At 50.4% G+C, this 24,863-nt stretch overlaps 1 protein-coding gene across 1 annotated transcript in view; it reads left to right on the plus strand.

Annotated features, from left to right (window-relative positions):
* The window catches only part of NEGR1 (neuronal growth regulator 1), a gene marked incomplete at its 3' end in the record, with an annotated part of 199,670 nt that extends 182,368 nt beyond the window's left edge, over positions 1–17,302 (plus strand). Inside the window, exon 7 of the mRNA XM_084266054.1 lies at positions 17,178–17,302. Coding sequence (XP_084122180.1) covers positions 17,178–17,302 — 125 coding nt within the window. The remainder of the gene's footprint in view (positions 1–17,177) is intronic.
* Positions 17,303–24,863: the final 7,561 nt, after the last annotated feature.

Below are 24,863 nucleotides of genomic sequence, written 5' to 3' on the forward strand. Positions count from 1 at the left end.
CTCAGCCGGTGAGGTTTACAGGGAACGTTCACTCTGGAGTCGCTCCTGTGCTTTGGCACCTCTTCCTCCACCTGATTTTCATTAAGTCAGCTGAGCCCCTGAACGTTGTGGAGCCACGAAAAGCTGCTGAGCCATCTGGTCAGAGTTTTGAAGATGGGTTTTCATCGCCGTGAAAGTTTTGCAAAATATTTTCCCCCTTTCAGCTGCTGAGTCAGACGTTTCCATAAGGAAAAAGCTGTTGGCATTAGGCAGCAGCAGAGTACTGCACCGGGTGGGTGGCAGCCTGCTCCCTCCCACCCACCCACCCATTGTACCGCGGTAGGATCGGCGCCGGCGGGTGCTGCTGGGGTGCTCAGAGGTGCCAAACACCGAGGTGGAATGATTGACCCTGACATCCTCTGTGCGCCCTTCGTCTCGTTTTTGAGGTACATGACTCAGCTCGCAGCTCCCTCGCAACCACATTCCACAAGGGCAGGGATGCATCTCTCTGACTTTGGGGGGGGAAGGAGGAATGGGTAGAACTTACCCTTCTTAGTATCCCTGATTGCAGCAGAAGTGATTGCCTCCATGCAGCCCCCGCGTTCAACAGGCACCGTGTATAAAACTGCATCGATTGAGTTTTCTGCCAAACGGAGGCAATTCAGAGAACAACTCGGCTTTGAAAGCTCAAGAGCGTGTTCACTGAATGAGGGGGGCATGGGTTGTGTAATGGGAAAACAGGGAGTAATTTGAATAGTCTGCAGCAGTTGTCAGAGCACTCTGGTTACAGAGGTATTTTAGGACCAAGCGGTGCCTGCGATGATGTGTGTGAGGTTTCCATGCCTGTGGTCTCCCTCCCCCCTGCAATGTGCAGTCCCATTTAGTGGCTCATTTTAAATGAAGATGGAGCTGCCTCTTACAGTGGGGTAGAGATCCTCACCCTGGTAAATGTGGATTATCACTACCCAGGTCTCCTTCCGTTATTCAGAGGGTTCCTCTTGCAGAAACTCAGGGGATTTTAGTGGCTTGAGGGTTATATGCAGTACAAACGAGGAGAGAATGTGTTGGGTTTGGAGCAGACCATCTATCTGCCTCCCACACATCCCAAAGACTATCAGAGGCAGTTTTAAAGGCATCGCAGCCCATCTCTGTCTTCCCAAAAACAGCTCTTCAGACCGGAGTGACGTGGGCTGTACGCTCAGAGCAGAGCACCCTGGGTTCCCAGAGAGCTTAGGAAAAGGGAAAGAGAAAAGCTTTCATCCCTGACTGCCAAGCTTTCCCTGGGAACACTTCCCGCTTCCTCCTCTGTTACCACGAACATCTTCATTCTTGTCTTTCTATTACTCATTTTGAGCCAAAATCTGTGGTGGAAGGAAACTGCCCATTGCCAGGCTGGGAAGTGGTCCTGTTGGCCTTTGTGTGCTGCTCTCCTGTGGGCAGAGGGATGCTCCTGACATGGAGCTGGTGGCTCTGCGGCCACGGCTCAGCTGCAGCGTGACCACCAAGAGTGGGGAAGAACCTGGGTTTGGTGCTTTTTGTCTTCAGTTTCTAAGTGCATTTTAACAGTGAGCACAGTGTATTTGTACTGAAGGGACCAAATTCCTGACTTCACAAGGGGGATGAGAAGGGGGAGGGAACATAACCTGCAGAGGAGGCTTTAGGCAGGGTCCTCAGCCACCCAGCAGCTCGGTGACTGGCGGCAGGGTCAGCGTTCGTCGCAGATGGGGCTGGCTCCACAGTCACAGACCAGCCAGGAGAAGGAACAGCCATTCCCAGAGCCAGCCAGCGGGTCTGCAGGCTTCATGAGCTCCACTCCCCCCCAGAACCAGCAGCTTGAGTGTGAGGATAACCACAGGCACCTAAAAGACACTTGGGCAGCTGGGTGAGGGTAGGGGCTGGTGTTGGTTGGTCAGGAAAAAGGAAAGGGGAAAGGAAGGGGAAAGGGGGAAAGGAAGGGAAAAGGGGAAAAGGAAGGGGAAAGGGGGAAAGGAAAGGGAAAGGCTGTGTTGCTAAGTGCTGCTGGGAAGGGGGCTCGTTGCACTCAAAGTTGAGCACACGTTAATAAGGGAAGGAAGGAGCTGTGTCTCTGTCATCCAGCATCACGGAGCCTCACGCACCCGCTGCGGCCACGGTGTCTTCACGGGGCCGAAGTGCCGGGGAGACAGATGCCCTCCCCTGGAGTCACTCCCTGATAAAGACACATGGCTCAGCCACAGGATGACAAACCCTGTGCTCCAAGTGACAAATCATTTAATTAAATTTACAAGCGGTTAAATACTGTGTGACCCAAAGGGAGGCAGTTACTGTGCGTCAGTCTGGGAGGAGGAACTCGGCTTTCCAGCAAATCAATAGCTGACAGCCACAGTTCCTGGACAGGCTCTGCATCTCATGCCTGGAGAATGGCATCCTGGCTTGCATCAAAAACGGTGTGGCCAGTAGGTCTGGGGAGGGGATTGTGCCCCTGGGTTGGGCACTGGTGAGGCTGCACCTCCAGTGCTGGGTCCAGTTCTGGGCTCCTCACCATCAGAAGGACATGGAGGTCCTGGAGCGAGTGCAGAGAAGGGCAACCAGGCTGGGGAAGGGGCTGGAGGGCAAATCCTCTGAGGAGCAGCTGAGGGACCTGGGGGTGTTGAGCCTGGAGAAGAGGAGGCTGAGGGGAGCCCTTCTCCCCACCTCCCCTGCCCTGCCAGGAGGGTGCAGAGAGGTGGGCGATGGTCTCTGCAGCCAGGGGACAGGAGCTGGGACAAGGGGCAATGGGCTCAAGCTGCCCCAGGGCAGGGTCAGCTCAGCTGGGAGGGCAAAGTTCTTCCCTGGCAGAGTTGTGGGGCTGTGGCACAGGCTGCCCAGGGAGGGGGCTGAGTCCCCAGCCCTGGGGGTGTTGAACAGAGGGGAGATGAGGTGCTCAGGGATCTGGGTCAGCACAGGACAGGGACTGTTGGACTCAATGGGCTCAAAGCGCTTTTCCAACCCTGTGATTCTGTGGAACCCTCTCACTGGCTGCTCTAGAGCCTGGTTCAGAAAAGATCTCAATCAAGTTGAGAAGTAGAACCAGTCTCACTTGGGCAGTGAGTGTTTGAACACTCTGAGGTTTCATGAATAGTTAATGTCACGTCAAGTGCTGGAGAAAGTCGCTCTTGTATCTTAAGAGCAAATGGCTCAGATTTTGATGAGTTATGTTTCTCCACTGCGTACACAGGGCAGTGGAAATTGCAATCATCTTTCATGAACAGGCTCAGCAGGTTTTATTATGGGATAGTGAGGGTGGCCAGCGCATTTACTAACTGCAGCAGCAAGTGTGGCATCGCCAGGGTAACAGGGTTTTTTATTTACGCTGCTGGTAGTTTCATAAAAGAATAGATTGGGGGAATTTCACATGCCAGCAAGCTGTAGATCTCCTCTGTGTGTATGACTTATCCTGTGTCCTTCTGCTTAAGACATACCCCATTGCAAAGAATGAGATCAAACAGTATTGACATACAAGACAAACCTGAGAGATGATACCAGCCAGTCAGGTGGTAGGATGCTTTAACCCTCCTGGAATTAGTGAACAGTTCCACTTTGCTGTTTCCTTCATCCAGCCCCTTATTACAATAGAAGTGCTGGTGTTGATTAATCGATTGGCTGTTAGCGTGGTTCAAAGATGCTCAGAGGGCTGGAGCAGCTCCCCTAGGGAGAGAGGAGCTGGACTGGGTCAGCCTGGAGAAGAGAAGGCTGTGGGGGGACCTCACTGCAGCCTCCCAGTCCCTGAAGGGACCCCAGGAACAGGAGGGGAATCAGCTTGTTAAAGGGCAGAGACTGGCAGGACAAGGGGGCTGGAGTGAAGCTGGAGGAGGGAAGGGGGAGAGGAGAGACTGGGGGGAAGTTCTTTGCAGAGAGAGTGGTGAGGGGCTGGAAGGGGCTGCCCAGAGAGGGGGTGGGTGCCCCATCCCTGGGGGTGTTCAAGGCCAGGTTGGATGGGGCCCTGGGCAACCTTGTGTAGCTCCAGGCCTGGAGGTTGGTGTCCCTGCCTGTGGCAGGGGGTTGGAGCTCTGGGACCCTTGGGGTCCCTTCCAACCCAGACCAGGGTGTGAGTCTGTGGTTCAGCAGTAGCCTTCCATGGACTCTTTTCCTTTGATACACCTGTAAAGCCAGAGCAGTACATACAGGCTGCAGAAATACACCCAAGAGACACCCCAAAGGGATGCTTAAGAAAATGAGCAAACAGCTGAGTAAAAAGCCCTGCATCCTCAGCCATCATCTGACAGCCACCTCACTGGAGGATTTCTTCAAAGGTTGTCAGCTCCTCCAGTGAAAAAGTTCCTTTCTCATGCAGACACCAGTGAGAAACCCTGTACTAAGCTGCTCAACTCAGTATCCTTTGTGAAGATCAGGAGAATGATGGTGAAGCTGTCCAGAAACTGTAAAGTTCAGCATAAAAACCCCTGTCATTCCCAACACTCTGACATTGCCTCAATGCACAGCAGAACCAACAAAGTCTTCATGATGCATGAGAACTACCAGAGGTGGCCACTGAACACGTAGATTTAACGTGCTGCTTAATTCAAGAGCTTATTTACAATGTCACACTTCATTCTGAGGAAAAGGCTTCTGACAACCAGTCATTTAAAGGGCAGGAAGAATGTTTTACCAGGGGTCAGAAGTGCAAATATTTTACACATTAGCTACTAATAGATTCGTTTCCTCTGAAAGTTGGAAGGATCAGCCAATGTCTTCAAAGCTATTTGCAGTATTTCAGCTCCAGACCCAACCTCTGCTTACCAACGTAAGCAGTGAGTAATGGTCAGGTATGCAGATGAGCCAGAAACTCTATCCAGTTACAGCAATTAGCTCCCCAGTCACATTTTTTCCGTGGCATTAAAATGCTTTTGCTTTGCTGGAAGGTGACGTTACAGCATCGTTGGGGAGGCAGGTAGCTGTGGGAGGCTGCCAGGGCTCTGTGTGTGAGTCCCCAAAGGCACCCGCCTCCCAGGCTGCTCCCACAACAGCCCGTCTCGCTGAGCCGTTGGGGCTCCGTCACTGTGGGACAGCATCACGGGACAGCATCCTGGGACAGTGTCACGGGACAGCATCCTGGGACAGTGTCACGGGACAGCATCCTGGGACAGCATCCCAGTACAGTGTCACGGGACAGCATCCCAGTACAGTGTCACAGGACAGCATCCCAGTACAGTGTCACAGGACAGCATCCTGGGACAGCATCCCAGTACAGTGTCACAGTACAGTGTCACAGGACAGCATCCCAGTACAGTGTCACAGGACAGCATCCTGGGACAGCATCCCAGTACAGTGTCACAGGACAGCATCCCAGTACAGTGTCACAGGACAGCATCCTGGGACAGCATCCCAGTACAGTGTCACGGTACAGTGTCACGTTACAGCATCCCAGGACAGTGTGATGGTACAATGTGATGGGACAGCATCCCAGTACAGCACCCCAGGACAGTGTGACGGTACAGTGTGATGGTGCAGCATCCCGGTTCAGCATCAGGCTTGACCCCTTGCAGGCAGCAACCCGAAAGCTGCACACGTTGTACGGCAGCCTGAGCATGGGTGGGGGTCATGGCAGCCACACTGCTTGGCTCTGCTTGGGTCTCCACTGAAGAATCACAGAACCACAGGGGTTGGAAGGGCCCCCCAGAGCCCATGGGGTCCCACCCCCTGCCAAAGCAGGGTCCCTGGGACAGGGCACACAGGGCGGTGTCCAGACGGGGCTGGAATCTCTCCAGAGAAGGAGACTCCACACCCCCTGGGCAGCCTGTCCCAGGGCTCCCTCACCCTCACTGTGTAGCAGTGCACAGGGTGCTGTGTGTAGCACGATGCAGTGTGCACAGCTCTGTCTCAGGGAGTTGCCTGTCTTTTCTACCTCACCAGTAATTCTGAAATCCATTGGGAAAATACTCAGCCACATCCAGTGCTCAGTGCAAGGGAAGAATGTGTTAGCTGGGAAATCCAGCAGCCTTCAGGTGCCTGTGTCGGTGTCTGTGTGGTGACCAGGGTAGTTTCTCCAGGCTGTTTCTTTCTTTTTCTCTGTTTCCCTCCTGGCCATGACGAGGTCAGGCCCTGGCACGTGTCTCTGGGTAGAAGAGGCTGGGTACAGCACAGCTATTTAAGCAAAAAGGATGTAACACCCTGTCATTTATTGCAGCACCCTGTTATCTCCCAGGTTACTGCCTGACATCATCATTTTATAATGGAGTTTAAATTATATTGGATTAATAAGTTTTATTTCAGTACTGTGCAGTCAGGTTCCAGGCTGCTAAGCACAGGATCAATGGGAACACCTACAGATAGGCTGGAGTTTGGGGTTTTCAGCCCAGGGTTTGCATTTCATCAGCTTTCAGGCCAGGTTTGTGTTTATTCCACTTTTTGTATCCCTGCCCGTGGTGGGGAGGAAAGGGGGGGCATGGCACTAGGTGATCTTTAAGGTCCCTTCCATCCCAGCCCCAAATCCTGTGATCCTGTGACTCTGTAAACACTCCAAAGAGGCAGAGTGGGTGTGATGCCAGCCAGGACTCTTTGCTTGGTCTTTGGGCTTGGTAATAACTCCTGTTAGAAGCAAAGTTACTCGAGTCCCTGAAGATAACCTTACCAAAGAGATGACAGCTGCAATAAAACACAAATTAATAGGTTTTTTTAAAAAACCCTGACTTCTTTTTAATAATCCTTGGGTAAATTATTTTTAGCACATCTGAAGAAGGAGAGGCAGGCTTGGCAAACTCAAAGAAAATGGAAATGGGGGTTTTATTTCAAGCCATGGAAACAACAGTGCCCTTTAACGTGTTAATAGTTCTAATGTGGGAGCAGTAGTGATAATTACAGCTCATCAGGGTCTGAGCCACAAAGAAATGGCTTAAAACTGCAAGTTTATGTAAAGCACTTGAATCTGTTGCTGTTCCCATTATGCAAAAAGGAAGAAGAGAAAGGGGAAGGAGGCTAGAAGAGGGTGCTTAGGCTAACCAAGCAATGCTGCACACGCAGGAGGGGTGCCTGTGGAAGCAGGGTGCTGTGAATCGGAGAACCATAGACTCCCAGCCTGGTCTGGGTTGGAAGGGACCCCAAGGGTCCCAGAGCTCCAACCCCCTGCCACAGGCAGGGACACCAACCTCCAGGCCTGGAGCTACACAAGGTTGCCTGGGGCCCCATCCAATTTAACCCTTCCTTCCTTTAGTTTTAATCCATCCCCCTTGTCCTGACATTATCTACCCTGTGGAAGCAGGGTGCTGTGGAAGCTGGGTGCTGTGGAAGCTGGGTGCTGTGGAAGCTGGGTGCTGTGGAAGCTGGGTGCTGTGGAAGCTGGGTGCTGTGGAAGCTGGGTGCTGTGGAAGCAGGGCAGTGAGGTCCAGGAGGAGACACAGCTCATCCAAGGGGAAACTCAGCCTGGGAATGAGGAAATCCCTGCCCGTTCAGTGTAGAGAAACTGATTGCTCCTGGTGGAAGGCAAGGAACTGCTTTTAAGATAGATGTTAAGATATTTATGAGGGAAATCACAAGGCTGGTCTGATAAGCCACGAGGCTCATGCTAATTACCGGCTCCAGAGCTGCCGCCGTTTATCCAGGAGGATTAAAGAGCTGTTCAGAGCTCTCTGTGCAGCCTGCACACCACGGGCATGTCCTTCAGCCATGGGAAAGAACTGAGCTGGTTCCTAGGAGAGGGGGTGGAGCTGCAGCCCACGCTGCTGCGGACCAGGGAGCTGCCTCCATGGGATGCGGGACTGCCGTGAGCCGCCCTCCCCTCCTCCGGTGGGACCTGTTCCATCTTCAGTCCCAGCAAGAAGCTAAATGCTTCAGTCACTGCTAATTACCATGAGTTCCTTGATTATTATCTTGCAGAGGCCCACAGAGAACAGCTAGAAAGGTCTCTTCACACAGGCAGGAGAAGTGGTGGCTGCTTTTATTGCCGACAGGTATTTGTACAGGCTGCTCGTAAAACCCCATAGAGGGGCAGGTTCCTCACCCTTTCAGGGCAAGCCAGGGCTGGGTTTGCCTCCAGAGCTGTTCTGGGCCCTATCTGCTGTAGGTCAGACCTCTTGATCTTGTTCTACCTGCCACAGGCACAAGCAGATCCTTCCCTCCCCTTCTGCAGGGACAATCTTTACGTCTCTCCCACAGCATTAGGGCTCCCTCTCCCCCTTGGGTTTTGATCTGTCCTGCTCTCCAGGCTCTCCTAGGTGGGACGCTCTTGTGGTTCTCCCATGCATGCAGCTCCTTCTCGTTACAGCCCATCCAGCTTTCAGGTTCTTGCATTAAAATCCCAGCTCAGGTCCCCTTGGGATGGTCAGTGCTGGAGGACCTGGGGGCGATGGTCAGGGACTGCTGGTGATGGTGCACACCGTGGTCTGACCTCTGGGTTCCACCTGCCTCGATGGTGTCTGCCCAGTGCCATGGATGACCTGCTCTGCTTTACCCCCTGGACAGGGGACTTGGCTGATTTCTCCTGGCTCCTCTCCCCAGCACGGGCAGGGATGGGGCAGTGATGTGGTTAAGCACAGGGTCATTCCAGGACGGGGCTGGAATTGCCTCTGTCAGAAACCATCTCAGACCTCCCTGGCTGGCACACAGCCACAGCTCTGCTGTTCCCAAAGATCCTTGATTTGTTCCACGATGACTGCACTTCTCAGCTGAGATAACTGGAGTACAAAGGATGATGTATAAAGCCAAATTTTATTCTCTTCCCTCACAGTGATTTCTCATCAACACTTCCCCTTGCAGTAGGATTGGGTATGTCAGGGCTGTACGGTGTTACCCTGTTGAACACTGTTCTGTGTTCAGGGGCTGCTCCATGTCTCCTGTTAATGCATTAGAGGATGCTTTTCCTCTCTGTTAGTTAGTGGAAGGCTTTGTTAGTTGGTTTGATCACGTTTATGTGTGTCTAAAAGAAAACCTGTTACAGACATACCCTGCAACAAGGCAGAAGGGTTTGTTCTGCAGTGGCAACAAAAGCCTGCCTGCACGATGCAGCTGAGAGCCAGCCTGCTCTGTCTGACACCCAGACATTTGCTAGAAGAAATGGCTTGATAGGCAGCAGCATGTGGGGAATCCATTATTTACACTGATTATCTACAAGCCAGGCTCGTGTGTCAGGGCTGCTGTAGCAGGGAGTTTCTCCAGGCCCATTTCTCACGTCCCTGAGTCCATGGTGAATACAGAACAGGGAGTCACGAACCCAGAAGCCCAAAGCTCCAAGCACTTGGGAGCAGCCACAACAGCAAGACCCCAGCACTGAGTGAGGAATAGCTACAGGGACTTGGAGGGAGCGACTTGGGGGTCCCACTGTGTGGTAACTGCCCACCAACAAGGACCTTTCTACCCCAACCCCATGTTAGACTTTCAAATGCATGTTTGGACACAAATCACACCTAGGTGATGAAGATTTAACAATACCTTTCCCCTGCAGTGTTGCCCAGGGGCAATGTGAAGGGCTTATATTCAGATGTATTCCCATGCAGTGGTTCGGGTTCTGGCATGTTCTTTACCAGTTCAAGGGTGTACATGTAGGTCTGTAGGTCTCTAACCATCATATCACTGATAATGAGATGCCAACCCCCTTCAGAAAGCACACCTTGGCACAGGGCCACAGAGATTCCTTTGGTACATGGGGTAAAAATGGCCCAACCCAAGTTTTTAGCCTTATCAGGATCTGGTGCATTTATAAGATATCCCAGCTGGCTCTCTGGGCAGAGATTAGGGTTTTCCTGATATATCAAATACTCTTCAACAAGAGCATCCATGTAACTGGAATGAAAAGGTTACCTTGCCCTCTCTCTATTAAGTTAGCCAGATTTTGCCAATACATCTCTAACTTTATGTATGGTAAAATTACTATGATTTTTAATGTATAGACCACCTGGGAAGTTCAGTCACCATTCATGAGTTTAAAAACGTAAATAAGTTTGTTTCTCTAAAATAACACTGCTCTTTTTTCATTTGTTTTTTTTTTCTTTTTCTTTTTTTCACTTTAACCAATAATAATCAGATTTAAACCCAGATTTCTGTGAGAAGAGACAATGACAATTTGGATAAAATAATACATTTTGGAAGCTGATGGGAAGGAGAAATGAGTTTTAGGGGGAAAAAAACCCTACAAATTTAGGGTTCCAGTTGTTAGCACAGCTTCTGTAAGTGGGAGGGGGGTGCTGAGAGGTGCTTGGCCCAGGCAGGTCTCAGGGCAGTGGAATTGGGGGAAAGCAGCAGTGTCTGGATGCCCCATCACATTAATAAGCAGAAATCATCTTGCTTTAGATTTACACTCCTGTGTGTATTTTTAGCTGGTTTTAAATTAGCACTTTGCTGTTTACAGTATTCAGCAGGAGTTGTTTGTCAGCACGTGCACGGGGGGGACGGGAAGGGTGGCTGAGAGGGAGGGAACTGTCTCTTCTGCTGCCTCCTTGGACCTGTTTCCACAGCCAGGGAACCCAGATCCCAGGCAGAGATCCCCACGTGATGGAATTACCATGCTGGGTGGCTGTATGAGCTGTGTTTTGATGGCTTTGCTCTCTTTTTAGTCCTCTAAAGATCATAGTTTAGATTTTAACTCAGTCAAAACCAGTATGAAGCACCAGTTTGAAGTTAGGTGCAGAATGCACTGCAACTGGGGGCTTCACAGCTGAGAGAACTGCTGCTTGCTTACTGTGTGTGCCCAGAGACACACAGAAACTCACATGGGGTAACTTTTCACTTAAAGACATTGCTGGTGACACATCCATCTCACCCACTGAAAATGCTGGGATTTAATATTTTGGTGGTGCAAGTGGTTGTTTTTCACTCCTGCTGCTGTGGCAAGGAGCTTCCCCTCCCTGCTTCCCTATTGGAAGCCTCAAAAAACAAGTGCTGCATTACTCATGTAAATGAGAAGTAGGAAACAAATCAGCACAAGCCATTCATTGCCCAGCTTGGGCCCTCACAGCAGCCTTGTGTGAGGCCGATGAATAGGACCTGACAAAGCCCCTCTCTTACCAACCCCCTGGGTCTTCGGGGGAGCATCTTCCGCATCCCTCTGCCAGCGCTCACTGTTCAGAGGGTGACAAAGCCACTCTTTGAAGGGCCTCGCCGGTTCTGGCTTTATCCCTCCCAGCTCTGCCTTAGAATGAGCTGGAGAAGTTGCATAAATCCATCCAGGCAGAGGGACAACTCTTGCAATGGTTCCTGTCTGCTTCCTCAAGGGTTTGCAGCTACACCAGTCTCGGGAGTGCTCAGCGGCTCCCGGATAGAACATTTGCAAAGGCTGAATTCCCCCCCAAATTAAACTGACGTGAGGCAGGGACTGGCTGCATGGGCACCAGCAGAGAGCACAGTGCCCTGTGTTTGGTGTCAGTGATGCTGTGGGGAGGTGGTGTCCACTCCGGGTGTGCTCAGGGGATGTTGGGCTGGGCAGCGCTGGACGTTTCCCTCTCATGAATGGGAAATTCATACCAGTGGCAGAGGAGCAGCAGGCTGGAGAGGACCTCCTGAGTCACCACACCCAGCTCCCAGCCTCCCCAGGCACGGTCCACAGGCGATTCAACATTACTGACGTGATCAGCGCTCTCCCAGGGCTGGTACCCTGGTCAGAGCGCGGTTTAATCCAAGTCCCCATCTGGCACACACTTCAAAGGGGCCTCCTCCTTGGGATTTGTCTAGTTAACTCTGCCAGTTCATTTTCCATCGCTGTAACTCTCCTGTCTGGGCGCTCAGCCCTGGGGATGATTGCATTTGCATAAGGCCAAACAAACGGGTGCCTTCGCTGATTCGTTTCTTCGCGAGGTTTTAAGGGGTTTGTTGTTCTCCCAAGGTCAGGCTTCCTGCACTCCTGCCTGGCCTCCGAGGCACGCGGAGAGGTTTCTCTTCCTGACAAGCTCCCCTCTGGCCAGAGCTCTCCCAGCAGATTACCTCCCCGATCACAAGCCATTGCTTTCTAATTCAGTCTTTTATAGACTGTCGCCGCGCTCCTCCGAAGCCATAAATCCTCAGCTAACTTCAAGTGTAACAATATTTAGAGATGCTATCTGTAGGGCTCTGCTGAGCCTTCCCAGGCCTGGTATCTCACCATCTTTTCTTTTAAGGAAAATTTTTTGACAGCCCAGCCTTATTCATCCCTTTTTTCCTTTCCTCACTGCTTTGACCTTGAGTTGGTTTATCCCTTCCTTCTCCGTGTGTTTTAAATGTTGCACAAAACACTGTTTATTAAGGCTCCCCTGTAATAAATCATTAACCTGAATATAGTTAAATGAAATGCTTATTAACATCTCCCTGCATAATCCATTTAACAGAATTAGTCTTGCTTATTCAGACAGCCTAAAGAGGTCCGTGCTTTTGTCTACGAGGCATCGGCATTAAAGCTTATAATTATTCCTGGTTAATGCAGTCCTTGGTGCTGGGGAATGCTGGTTTGCACATTTCAGTGTAGTACTTTTCCTAATCTCTTGTATTAATTAGAGATAGTGATATAATATTACTTTGTTCCTTTCTGTTCACCGCCAGCAGAGCTGTCTGGCTGTAATCCTGGCTGCGCTAAGAGTGCGCTCAAGTATTGTCACAACTTCTCTGGGATAAAACATTAGGATTATGTGGGATAATCACTAAATTAGGAAAAAGGAGTGCTTGATAAGAGCACATGGAGTGCAGCAGCTTGCACACAGGGAGCCTGGCTGGCGGCCGTGCCCTGACGGCACCAGAGGACGTGGTGAGCATTGACCTCAGCAGGGCTTCTCCTCCAGCAGCACTGTGATACTGTGGAAGTGACCTCAGGGAAGATCCTAGACGTGGTGTTGTCAGAAGTGAGATAAGGACAGGCTTTTCTGGGCAGCTAACACCAGGGGACTTACAAAGCCAAGGGGGGAAGGGGAGCAGGATCCCTGCGGCAGCGAGCACCCGCTCGCACAGACCTCCCGGTGGTTTTGATGCATTAAGGGGGTGGAGGAGCCTGTTATGCTGGTCAGGGTGCACAGGTGAGACCCCTTCTGTGCAAGGCATGGAGGGCTGCTCTCAGCAGGCAGGTGATGACCCAAAATCCTACAGAGCACAGGGCTCCCCACACTGAGGGAACAACCACCTCGTGGGAGGGGGCACACGTGGGGCCTGCAGACCCCCCCAGGTCCCTTCCCAGCTCTTTGGCGATGCCACCGTGCACACAGCCCTGCTCCAGACCCTGGCCCTGCCTGACTGGACATGGGGCTGCACACAGGGCGTCCCTCACCCAAAGATTTCACAACCATTTCCCCCACACACAGGGGTGGCAAGTGGCACCTCAAGCGGAACTGGGTGACAGCCAGCCGTCTCCAGCGGGACCCTGAGCACCCAGTAACCCAGACCCCAGCTCCCAGGCACAGGGCATCGCTTCTCCAGTGGCAAGAAGAAATTACGATCCCTCAGTGACCAAAGCTGATCTGTTTTAAACTTAGTGTGTCTTCTAAGCCTTCACTCTTCTTACATTCCAAACACCAGACTTTCCATCAAGCTCATTTTAATCTTTTTCTAGATGGAAAGTCACTTGAAGGTCCCACTTCCCCAGCGCTGAACTGGACATGGCACCACCAGATCAGTGCAAGAGGAACTGGATAGCAGGACCTGGGTTTCTATTGCAGAGTTACAAGACACTGCTCTGGGTGGAACCTCTACCCAGAGAAGTGCCTCTCTGCAGGCTGGCCACTGCTCTCTTTCCCCTCTCCATGTACCAACAGCCTCACGCGCTGTAAAATCACTCTCACAGAGAGAGTGCGGCGTTATGACAGTGATGGGTGGTATGGAGATGCCCAGGATAGCTGCAGGAGCAATCAGAGAGTCAAATAAACCATGCTTTTATATGATGCCTAATCAGACATACCTCCCCCATTATCTAGCTGTACAAATATTAAGACTGCAAGTGTGTGTGTGTGTGTGTGTGTCTGTCTAACACAGCGGCGTTCGGGGCCGAGATACTAGTGGGGGGAAAAGCAGCTGTGAGCTTGGTGCTAGTTACATCTCTTCATTTGTTCCTAAATTAAGGGGTTTAGGCTGATGCAGAGAACCTACAAGAAAACCCTGTGAAAATTAACCAATGACCCTACCTGGTATTACACAGTGATGATAATGAAAGCACGGACTACTTAGTATTTACCAGAAATAATTATTCCTGTGAGATTAATGACTAAGCAGACCAGAGTAAGAATCTCTACACTAAGCTCGTTTGCTTACTTACTTTAAAATAAGTTTGTAGATCTACAGACTGTAATTAATATTTGGGAACAAAACTGTCTTTTGCCAGCAAAGCAGTCAGGTAGCAGCAGGAGAAACTCAAAATACCAAGGGGAAAAGAAAAGGACTGTGGAACCTCTTTCATTTTTGGGGATGTTTACGAGCTGAGCTCACCACTTTAAACTCCCTGCCATCCGGTAGCCCTGCCGTGACATGGTAATTGATGCAACCCATTTGCCACTGACAGAGAGAGGGACATCTGCTTATCAGCTCACTTTGGGGAGCAGAGACACTGGGAGATTGTCAGAAGTCAAATTAAAGTTAAGAGGTGTAATGATCTGGTGAGACCTTCCCGAGCAGTAAGCCAGGGCCCATCGTAGGTGGGACAGCCGGGTGTCCCCAGCTGGGTGCACAGGCAGCGCCCTGCCGGGTCCTGCCAGCCGTACTGCCCGGAGGATGCTCTCCTCCCAGCTTCTAATTATCCCAGGAGCTGATTAAAACGAGCCGAGGAGCAGCCGACAGATGAGTGAGAGGGTTGCAGAAGCACCCCACGGCGCACGCGCCGAGCGGCTGGGCTGCTGCGGCCATATGGCAAATGTTCCACTTTGACTTGAAATAGCCTGGCTTTTGGAAACCTGCACCGTGCAGCCCCAAAAAGGCCCCTTAAACTCCATTTCTGATCAGTTCTCTTGCTGCCATGCCATAGATTCTGGGGACACTTCCACCCTGAGAGCGGAGCCTCTGTTCGGGGGGCGGGGGGGGGGGGATGCTGGGGCCACGTGGACGCGAGTGCAAGTAGCTCTGGGTTTAGTTGGGGGGGAGTGGGGGGTTGTGCTCAGTGCCACTGTGGGTCTGACTAAGTGAAATGAGACCTGGCAGGCACTAACCAGCAGCCCCCAGTGCCAGCAGGATCACACTGGTTTGCCCTTGCTAAAGGAACCTGAGAAAATGGAACAGGTATTAGAGGGGATGGAGAGCACCAGCCCCAGCCAGCCTGGGAGCCACGCAGCACGGCTGGGTTTTGTTCTTGTTCATAATGCCAAAGACAGCTCTAAAGAAACTCAGCTTATTAAATGGTTTTCTGAACTGAAATCTTGTTTCTCATACCCAGCCCCAGTACTGACCCCCTAGCTCCTCAGTGGGGGCGGGTGGAATCCATAATATGTGGCCCATGGACCAGCTAAACCAGCCCCTGCATTCGCTGGGCATCCCTGTGCCGCAGGAACTCAGCCCCTGCTGCAGTTTATTCAAACCCAGCAGAGCCCAGTCACTTAAACTGGTCCAGATTTCCTTCTCCTATGGGTTTCTTTCACATCAAATTCTCCTGGCTTTGGGAACCATAACTCCTTTCCATTATCTACCCAAGTCTACCTATTTTTCCCCCATTAATTCACCTGGTCCCTTTGTGCTGAAACAATCCAGATATGATTTAATAAGCTTTAGACAGATAGTACTGGTTCATAGGCAGGAAATCAGATTTACATAATTTCCCACTCGCTTTTATAGCCACTGCAGCTCAAATCATCCTTACGCTGGGGAAACTCTTTTAATATGCTAAAAATGAAATACCACCTACACTGTGCTCCAGCTTGCTAGCCTGCTTCTGGGATGAATTAAGGGTTGATTTGTCACACTGACTTATCACAGAGAGTTCGTCCTTAATGAGGGCAGGAGACAGTGCCCTGACATAGAATCATAGGGGTTGGAAGGGGCCTCCAGAGCCCATGGGGTCCAACCCCCTGCCCAAGCAGGGTCCCTAGGACAGGTCAGGGCTGGAATCTCTCCAGAGAAGGAGACTCCACACCCCCTGGGCAGCCTGTCCCAGGGCTCCCTCACCCTCACTGGCAAGAAGTTCTTCCCCACATTGGGGGGAACTCCCTGTGCTCCAGCTTGAGCCCATCGCCCCTTGTCCTGTCCCCACAGACACTGAGCAGAGGCTGCCCATGGCCCCTGTGTCCCACCCTTCAGCTCTTGATAAACACTGATCAGATCCCCTCTCAGGCTTCTTCTCTGCAGGCTGAACAGCCCCAGCTCCCTCAGCCTTTCCTCCCAGGGGAGATGCTCCAGGCCCTTCAGCATCTCTGTCCCTCCTCTGGACTCTCTCCAGGAGATCCCTGGCTGTTTGATCCCAGGGAGCCCAGCACTGGACACAACACTCCAGCTGGGGCCTGGCCAGGGCAGAGCAGAGGGGGAGGATCCCCTCCTCTCACCTGCTGCAGTTAGTTGTGGTTCTCAGTCACTAAACAAACTCTTCAGAATTGAGCTTCAGGTTGTAATTTTTTTTCTACTACCTGAACCTTTCTGCATGGGGGGGGAGAGGATGATTTTTGGGTTTAGCACATACTGTGCACCTAATAAAAGGCTGTATGTTGAAAAGGGACCTGGTAGCACTGTAGTACCATGGATATCCATTTAGAACACCAAGGGGTGTTCACGTTTCAGTGTCCAGGCTGAACAAGACTTGAAATTCAGGAGACTGTATCCCACAGAAGCAAACAAGTTTCCCCACACTGCTTTCTTATGGTTTAATTCTCTTTTCTTTTTGCATGTGCTTTCTGTTGTACTTCCCTGGGAATTTGAGAGAGGCTTTGTATTAAAGCAAGAAAATCCAATTTCTTCAAAGAGCCTGAAAAATAAACATGAATCTCTTTGGCCAAGCACGACTGTCAAACTTTGGCTTCCAAAGTCAGGCAGAAAATGAGTTGTTTTCCAACAGAGCTGAATATATTCACCTCTCATTGATTTCAGTGGAGATCTTAATGCTGGGGAACTTAAAAACAGATAAATTATTCAGATGTTTAAACATGAATCTCTCATCTGATGTTAAGCACTCCCATTTTTAAGTGCTCGCCTTAATAACGCTTTATCCTCTTTAAAGCAAAGAGGAATAGTGGTGGAGCGGGGAGCAGGGGGGGCTTGGCTGCCTCTCCAGCCTTTCCCAAGAAGGCTTTTGCTGCCCTGGCAGTTACCTCAGCAGATTGAATGAAAACAAAGAACTGGGAGGCTTGAGGGTGGAAATTTTCACTTAACCCCTTTTCTTTTCTCCGCAGCTCCCAGTACTGCCCAGTACGGGATCACCGGCGACGCCGAAGTCCTCTTCTCCTGCTGGTACCTTGTGTTGACACTGTCCTCCCTCACCAGCATATTCTACCTGAAGAACATCATTCTGCACTAAGTGTAAAGACCCATAAAAGGCTTTTAAGGATTCTCTGAAAGTGCTGATGACTGGATCCAATCTGGTAGAGTTTGTTAAAAGCAGCGTGGGATATAATCAGCAGTGCTTACATGGGGATGATCGCCTTCTGTAGAATTGCTCATTATGTAAATACTTTAATTCTACTCCTTTTTTTTCTGATTAGCTGCATTACCTTGTGAAGCAGTACACATTGTCCTTTTTTTAAGACGTGAAAGCTCTGAAATTACTTTTAGAGGATATTAATTGTGATTTCATGTTTGTAATCTCCCAGTTTTCAGAAGCATTCAGTCCTGGTCTGCTGAGGTGCAGACCCTAGTTTACAAAAAAAGGAAAAAAAAAAACCCTATTGCAGTAAAAATGTGCTTCTTTAAGGCTGCAATACAAATAGTGAGTTCCCTTCTTAAATAGCATCCTGCCCGCATTTACACAGAGACATCTTTTCTTTTTTGATAAAAAAAACAAAGATAAAGGAATAATATTGCCTTCAAAATACTTCTTCAAATTATTACACATATCTAGATTTTCTTCAAGCATGATATTCAGGTTTCAAGAATGAGCCTTGTATTATAACTGCATTGTGCAGTACTGCTTTCTGGTTCCTTCCCCTTTCTCCTGCAAACTCAGCATGGGTGTGCCTTCATAAAACACGACTCTCCTCTTCCTCTCCAGCAATCTGGAATGTGTTTTGGGAAATGCTACAGCATCCTTTTGAGCAGAAGAAGGCTCTAGTCGAGGACAGAGGTGCTACCAGCTAGAAGGAAAACCTCCTCTCCCATCTCCAGGGGGGGTCATCAAACCCCTTCAGGCTTAACATTTTGGGGCAATCAGTCTGGGATAGCACCAGCTCCTTCGGGTGTTTTCCAGGGTGTAAAACAGCTAGTTTTCCCATTACAAAGCAGAACACAAATTATTCTGAGACACCTTTTGAATGTAGGAACGTTTCCCTTAGTCACTCTAACTCAGACTCTGAAATCAGCTGTAAATGTGAGGAGCTGAACGGGCCCTTTTGTATCTCTGGCAAAACTAATGGGAATTGGTATTTTTCTCCCACTTAATTTTGTACTGGTTTGGCTAATTTAGCAATGATAAAGGATGCTTTAAATATTAGATACCTGAAAGGACGTGAAGTATCAAGCAGAATTTTATATATATACATATATATATATATATAAAATACAAATCTGTGTTCCATGAGGTTGCTCCAGTAGCCGTACTGAAGCGCGTGTTGCCATCCCTGATAGACTCCTCGTTACAGACAGACTTCATTACAGTGCCCTGACACTGCCCAACCCCCTGAGCACAGCACAGCACGGGGCCTGCAGCCTGAGAGACCACCCTCACCCCCTCAGTGAAGGACTGATTTTCAGAACAGCCCACAATGCCACTCACTTCTGGTTTCTTGTTCTTTTCCTTGGCTCTTTTGGAACAGCCCTGGGCAGCACTAACACAAACCATTGCTCCCAGTTTACAGCTGATTTAAATCTGCCATCTGTGTAAATCCCTGGGACACGACTATGGCCAACAGCCCTTGAGCACGAGAGCCCCTGGTGACCCCCAGGAGCTGCTGATTGGCTCACAGAACTGTCGATGACAAGGATGATAAATGCATTATTGACATTACCATCCCCTGGGTTTCTGTATGAACTCCAGTAGTGACACAACTTTTACATCACAACAGGGTTCCCCCCTCCCCAAGCGATGTTTCTGCAGCGAGCGATGCCAGGTGAGCACTGTGCAGACCCAGTGGTTCCCAGTCCAGCTCAGAAACACCCCACTTTTGGACAAGGCAGACTCGGGTTTCTCCAGCCTCCACACACTGTCCCCTGCGAACGTGCAGACAGAATACACCATGAATCTGTCAGTTACTGGCAAAGGGTATGAACACAAACAGTCAGCTCCCAGGAATGGCAAGGAGGTGTCCTGGGCCACTCTGCCTACATCCAGTGATGGATCACACCACTCCCAGCCCGTGCTAGGCAGTTACTATATCCAGACACATGACAACATCCATCCTGTAAGGAACTAGTATAAAACCCATTCAGAGCGTCCTGTCCACAGTCCTGATCCTCTGATCTCTCTTGTATTGCAGCTTTAAAGTGCTATGTTGTGGAGCCCATTCGCTAGGAGCAGCTGGGCTGCAGGAAGGCTCATGTGGATAGGGGTTTATGAAGACAGACAGACAGACAGACAGACAGACAGGAGGCTCCCCGTAGCCCAGCTCGTACGCCTCGTCTCACGTAACGCTGAGAGATGTTTCTATGCTGTGGCTGGATCAGATTCTCTATTTTGGTGGTATAATTCATTTCAGTGATTGCTGGTAGCTGGAACCTGGTGTTTCCAGCCACAGAATAGAAGGCCCAGCAGCTTTGTTACACGTGTTATTTTTTTACCAAGCATTGACTGTTTGCATTCGCAGCAGGCAGAGCCACCGGGTAACACGGACAGGATGCTCAGCCCCATCTGTGAATTCTCACTTACATGGGGGGGATGTAACTATTGCCAAGCCCAAACTGAAAAAAACAACCCCCCCCAAAACATCTCCAGGTGCCAATGGTGTCTCCTTAGATGAAACAGGGGGTTAACAGTTGGTCAGACCTGCGGGTTCAGCGTCGTGTGTGTGTGTGTGTGTGTGTGTGTGTGTACCTGTGTGCCAGGGCTGTGCACACGCTGCCACGTGCCCTGGGTGTCCATAGGGTCCGTGTCCCCAGGGCTGCTCAGGAGGCTGAGCCCAGCCAGCCCCCAGCCCTACGGAGGCACAGCCGTGCTTTACGCACCCGGTCAGTCAGCAGCCGTAGGGTGTAGAGCCACCGACTGTGACTGCTGCAGGGTGGGGGCTGTAGGCGTGTGGGTGAAATAAAGACACTGGGCTCCCGGTGACGCCGTTCCACGCGGTAATGTTGGTAGCTGGAGAGCTCGGGGCATTAGCGGGGCACTCCCCCCAGAACGGCCGGGGCAGGCTGCTGCAGATTGACACAGCGTCTTACAAAGCCCACCCACCCTTTCATTCGCGGGGTGTCCTTGCTCTAGGCGACTGTTTGAAGGTCTGTTCTCTGCTGCTTCAAAAGGATGAACCCATCCTGTTCGTATCCGTCGGGCAAATATGATGATGATATCTATTCCCACCCTCCAGACATGGAAAATAAATGGCTGAGCGCCGAGCAGTACAACTGAATATTTATATATCAAGACTGTTGTCCACATGGGAGACCCCAAAGTCCGTAACCCCCTCAGTTCCTCCTCGGGCAGTAACTCAGGTCTGCAGGGACCGCTGCACCCGTGACACACACAGGAGGGGTGCAGCTCTGGTTATACAGCCGCTGGTCGTGGTGTTACACTGAATTCAAGGATGCCTCTCACAACGTCTCGAGCAAATGCAGCTTCTCAAGGGTGTGTAGCTTGGCAGGAGATGTGTCCTTCGTAGCTAGACAGCTTTTTTTAAACTTTTCAATATATATTTCTATTATTTTTTAGAAACTACACTGTTTTTAAGATACAGGAGCGTTCAAACCATCACCAGGCAAAGCTGCTTTTTTGCACATGTTCAGAGCTAGCATTCTAGGCAAACAGTGGTGTCATGCCTACCAAAATCTCTGCTCAGTCCACGTAACTGTGTTATAAAGAATGTCTTGACCAAAATATACATGGATATCCTGACATGGATAAACAGATTGCCTTAAAGACTGAATATGCATTTACTTCTAAGACTGGGTCAGGCCTGTGCCCGGTCTGGAGGTAAATAATCTGTATTGCTCAGCCTGCCATGGAAGGGTTTGTTTCTTTGGAGAACAAAACAGGAAAGAAAAACGATAAAAAAAATTGTTTCTTTTAAAAGAATCTTAAATAATTTTAAAATTCCTGCATAAACTGACATCTGTGAGGAAGTTTAGGAAAGGGATAATGTTCAGCCTGACACTTTAGCCCTGGCAATGCATCACCTTGCTGCAGGGTCTGCTGGTCGGGGGGGAGAGCTGGCAGCGCCGCGGTGCTGCTAAAGGCTCACCACAGCCCCATCCCCTTGGATGGGTAACTGCCTGGGTGCCCCCTGCTCCCACAGCACTGCTGGAAGAGGGGACACCCCACCACACACACACCCCCTCCAGCCACACTACAGCTTGTGACACAAAATTCTTTAAAACAGGAACATACGTTAAAAAAACACTCTTAAAACCCAGGAATTAAAAGTTCTCCATTCAGCCTTAATACTGATAAATCACTATGGCCATCGAGGGGGGTCACTTCAATGTGCCCGACCTTAAGCTCCATCCTTACTGGTGCAGAGATGCTGCAAACAGCCTTAGTTTGTGTTGGCTCTGGTTTGTGGTCTCGTTTTGTGTTGGCTGAAGATTAAGGGCAAGGGAGGGAATTTATTCTGTGCTTGGAAAAGTCCATGACCTAACTGAGGACACAGGCCAAGGCAATGGCATGAGGGTCTCAGGATGGTTTGGAAGGGATTCTCCAGAAATCCTGCTCCAGACAAGGTGTATCAGCAAGGGGGGGAAGACTTTAACCAGGGCACCTTCAGGGCTGAGTTCCTATCGCCCTCTGCCCACCCTGTGCCCAATTCATGAAGAGCTCAAAGGTTCCTTTAAATTAGAGAATTCGCCTGCTAAAAAATGTCGAGATCAGCATATTTGCCACCTCCCATAAACTCAGTTTTCAGCCATCTACATTATAACATGTCTTAAGCTTTCCATTCACTCGGGAAGGCGCGGGTCCATAACACAGGGCAAGCTGTGGGCTCGCTCCCCATCCTTCCCTGCCTGCTCCCTTCTCTTCCTAGGGGAAGCTGCAGCAGGGGTGGGAGGGTCTCTGTATGGGAAGGCTCCCACTGCCTGATGCACAGTGGTCATCAGCCACTCTGCAGCACCCACACACAGACATCTCCATCACCCCTGGGTGCCAGATGTATCCCTGAGGGTTTGCTGTAATTTACTCCCCCTTCAGTGACTGGAGAAGTGCAGGAGGGTCCTTGTCCTTACCTAACAGCAATGAAAGGCACCTTGCCTGCTGTCCCTTGCATGGCCTCAGCCTGGACACCAGGGCATCCTGAGCCCCAGTAGCAGAATGAATGTCATTCCTGCAGTGAGACAGAGTTTAAGGAGGAGGGAGGAGGAGGCGGCACGGTGCCACTGCAGCCACAGGAATTTCCCCTCTTATCTGCCAAATATCCAAGTGCTCAGTGTCCTCCACTACCCTGGTTTGGGTTTTTTTTTTTTTATGCTGCCAGATAAAAAAATGCCTGTAATGAAGATATACATTATATTTGGTATCTAGGGGGCAAAATCTGTTCTCCCCTAATGCACATCCATCCTTCTCTTTTTATTATTTTCCAGCCAAACCCAAAGCACAATTGGCACATTACGCGAGGCGATTTATGTGCAGCAACATCAGCTCTCCCACTTACCAAGCCCATTATGGGCACAAGCACATCGCTCCCATTAACCTCGGTAGCAGTGACTGAAATGTGAACCACGAGCAGTGAGAATAAAGCTGAAAGCTGTGCTTGGCCAGCCGCAGCTCTCTGGGAGGTGGCTGAGGGGGAGACGGTGGGGCTGTTTCTTCCCTCCCATTGCCTTATTTTTCCCCCCCCCATGAAAACAGACTTTCCTCTTCTACAGGGCGGCTAATTTAGGCTGGGATGTGCAGCCACTTAGGCACACTTAGTATTTTGTGTGTGTCTCTTCAGGTAGAGGTGCTTCATCAGGCGTGGGGGAGGCGCAGCATCCTGGGGAGCTGCGGCGGGCCGGGGAGCTGCTCCCACTTCATGCTAATGAGACAGCTCCTTGCAGGGATTCTGGCTCTGCAGAAGCTGCAGGAGGTATCATGGTTCATTAGGCTACGAAAGCTTTAAAACGTTAAAGGAACTGGTTTTCCTCTCTCGTTTAAGTGAATTGCTAAAAGCACCGGGCTGTTCTTCCACGGAACTTTGAATTCACTATTTTCTTCATTAACCTTGACCTTTCTCATTTATTACAACAAGGGGAAAAGAAAAAAAAGTTAACTTTGTAGTAAGCTACTGCAAATTCACTTCCCTAAGCTCTTAAAATCAGAGATCCTGGGAGCTCGGCCAGGGGAGCAATGAATCTCCTTTGTGCTCTTTTCTGTATGAAGAGGATTTAATGTCGGTTTGCTGTAAATTAACGATTATAAGTCCCTGTGAATCGTTTCTGCATTACTTTTAGCAAGCAAGGTGCACATATCCATGTAAACCTGTGTGTTTCTTAGTGGCAGAAAGAGAAATGGAGTGATGGGACGGGACATCTTCCCATGAGCTGCTCCCAGACCCTTGGTCACTCCAGGCATGGAACTGCTTTGCTGGGCCAGGCAAAGGCTCCTGTGTTGCTCTCAGAGAGCTGTAAAATCTGCTAGCAAAGCAGCCATGTGGAGTGAGAGGGGATGAGGAGCTGAACTAAAGCTCTGCTTGACACAGGCTTTGGAAGTTCAGTTCTGGGATGGGTGCATCAATCTTTTGGGACCGCTACAGACCCAGACTCGTGCTTTAGTCATTGGTGAGGAACAAGCCCAGCTCACGGCTGGCACGCTCCTGGCCCCATCTCTTCATCCCCTTCTCTTGGTCCCACCTCTTGGTCTCAATCTCTTCATCCCTCTTCTTTTGGTCCCCATCTCTTGGTCCCCATCTCTTCCTCCCTCCAGCCAGCAGGTGGGAAGGGCAGGAGAGCATGAGGAGGGGGCTGCAGCTCTCAGACTGAGCTCCTAACCCCTGAGATGAACCTTAAAATAAGCATCAGGCAAATACTCATCTAAGAAGACAAAGATGGGGTGTTACACCTGATGTGGTGAGCTCTGACCTTCTCAAACAGGGCTCTGATTTCAACTTAAACCTGAAAGCTGCATGATGCTTTTCTGCCCCAGCAGCGCTTTCCTCCCCAAGCTGGGGGTGTGTGTGGGGCTGGGCGGTGGAGGCTTTCTGTAGCTGCAGCAGAGCAGAAATGTCTGGAGGTCAGACCCCCCCGCTGATGAGACACGTAGCAGAAAAGCTCTCTGAGTTTTTACAGTACCTTCATTTCTGCCATGGGACTCTGTGTAAGTGTCTCGCTCTTTGTTTCAGTGCCTTAAGCACCTCCTTGCAAAAGGCCACAGCGCAAGAGAGTACATTTAAGAAATTAATTTCCCGAAGTTAATCGCCCCCAGTAACTCATCTCCCCGGCACAGTCGCTCCCATGGCAGATACACCATCGGCTCCTCGGGACGCGAGGCGGCGGCGGTGCCAGTCAGGAGGCCCTGATGAGTGCTTCTGGCGTGGTACTGCTCACCAGAATGCTGTAGAGAAGACACTTAGTTCCTCTGAAAAACGCTCAGCTAAGGGCTTTGACCTTCTGTTTGAACACAGAATTAGCACTCCAGTAAAGGTTAATGAACAGACGAAGGGAGTAAGGGAATTTTTGACCCAAATATACTCCTGAAATGGGTTTGGGCACGGGCAGGTCTGCTGCTGCAGGAGGACCTGCTCCCCTCGACTCGGCCTCAGCGCCGCGGCTGACAGGGAAACCTGCTTAGGAAGGGGGAGGAGGAGGAAGAG

The sequence above is a fragment of the Gallinula chloropus genome (genome assembly GCF_964237585.1).
Source record: "Gallinula chloropus genome assembly, chromosome: 6".
Taxonomy (NCBI): Eukaryota; Metazoa; Chordata; class Aves; order Gruiformes; family Rallidae; genus Gallinula; species Gallinula chloropus.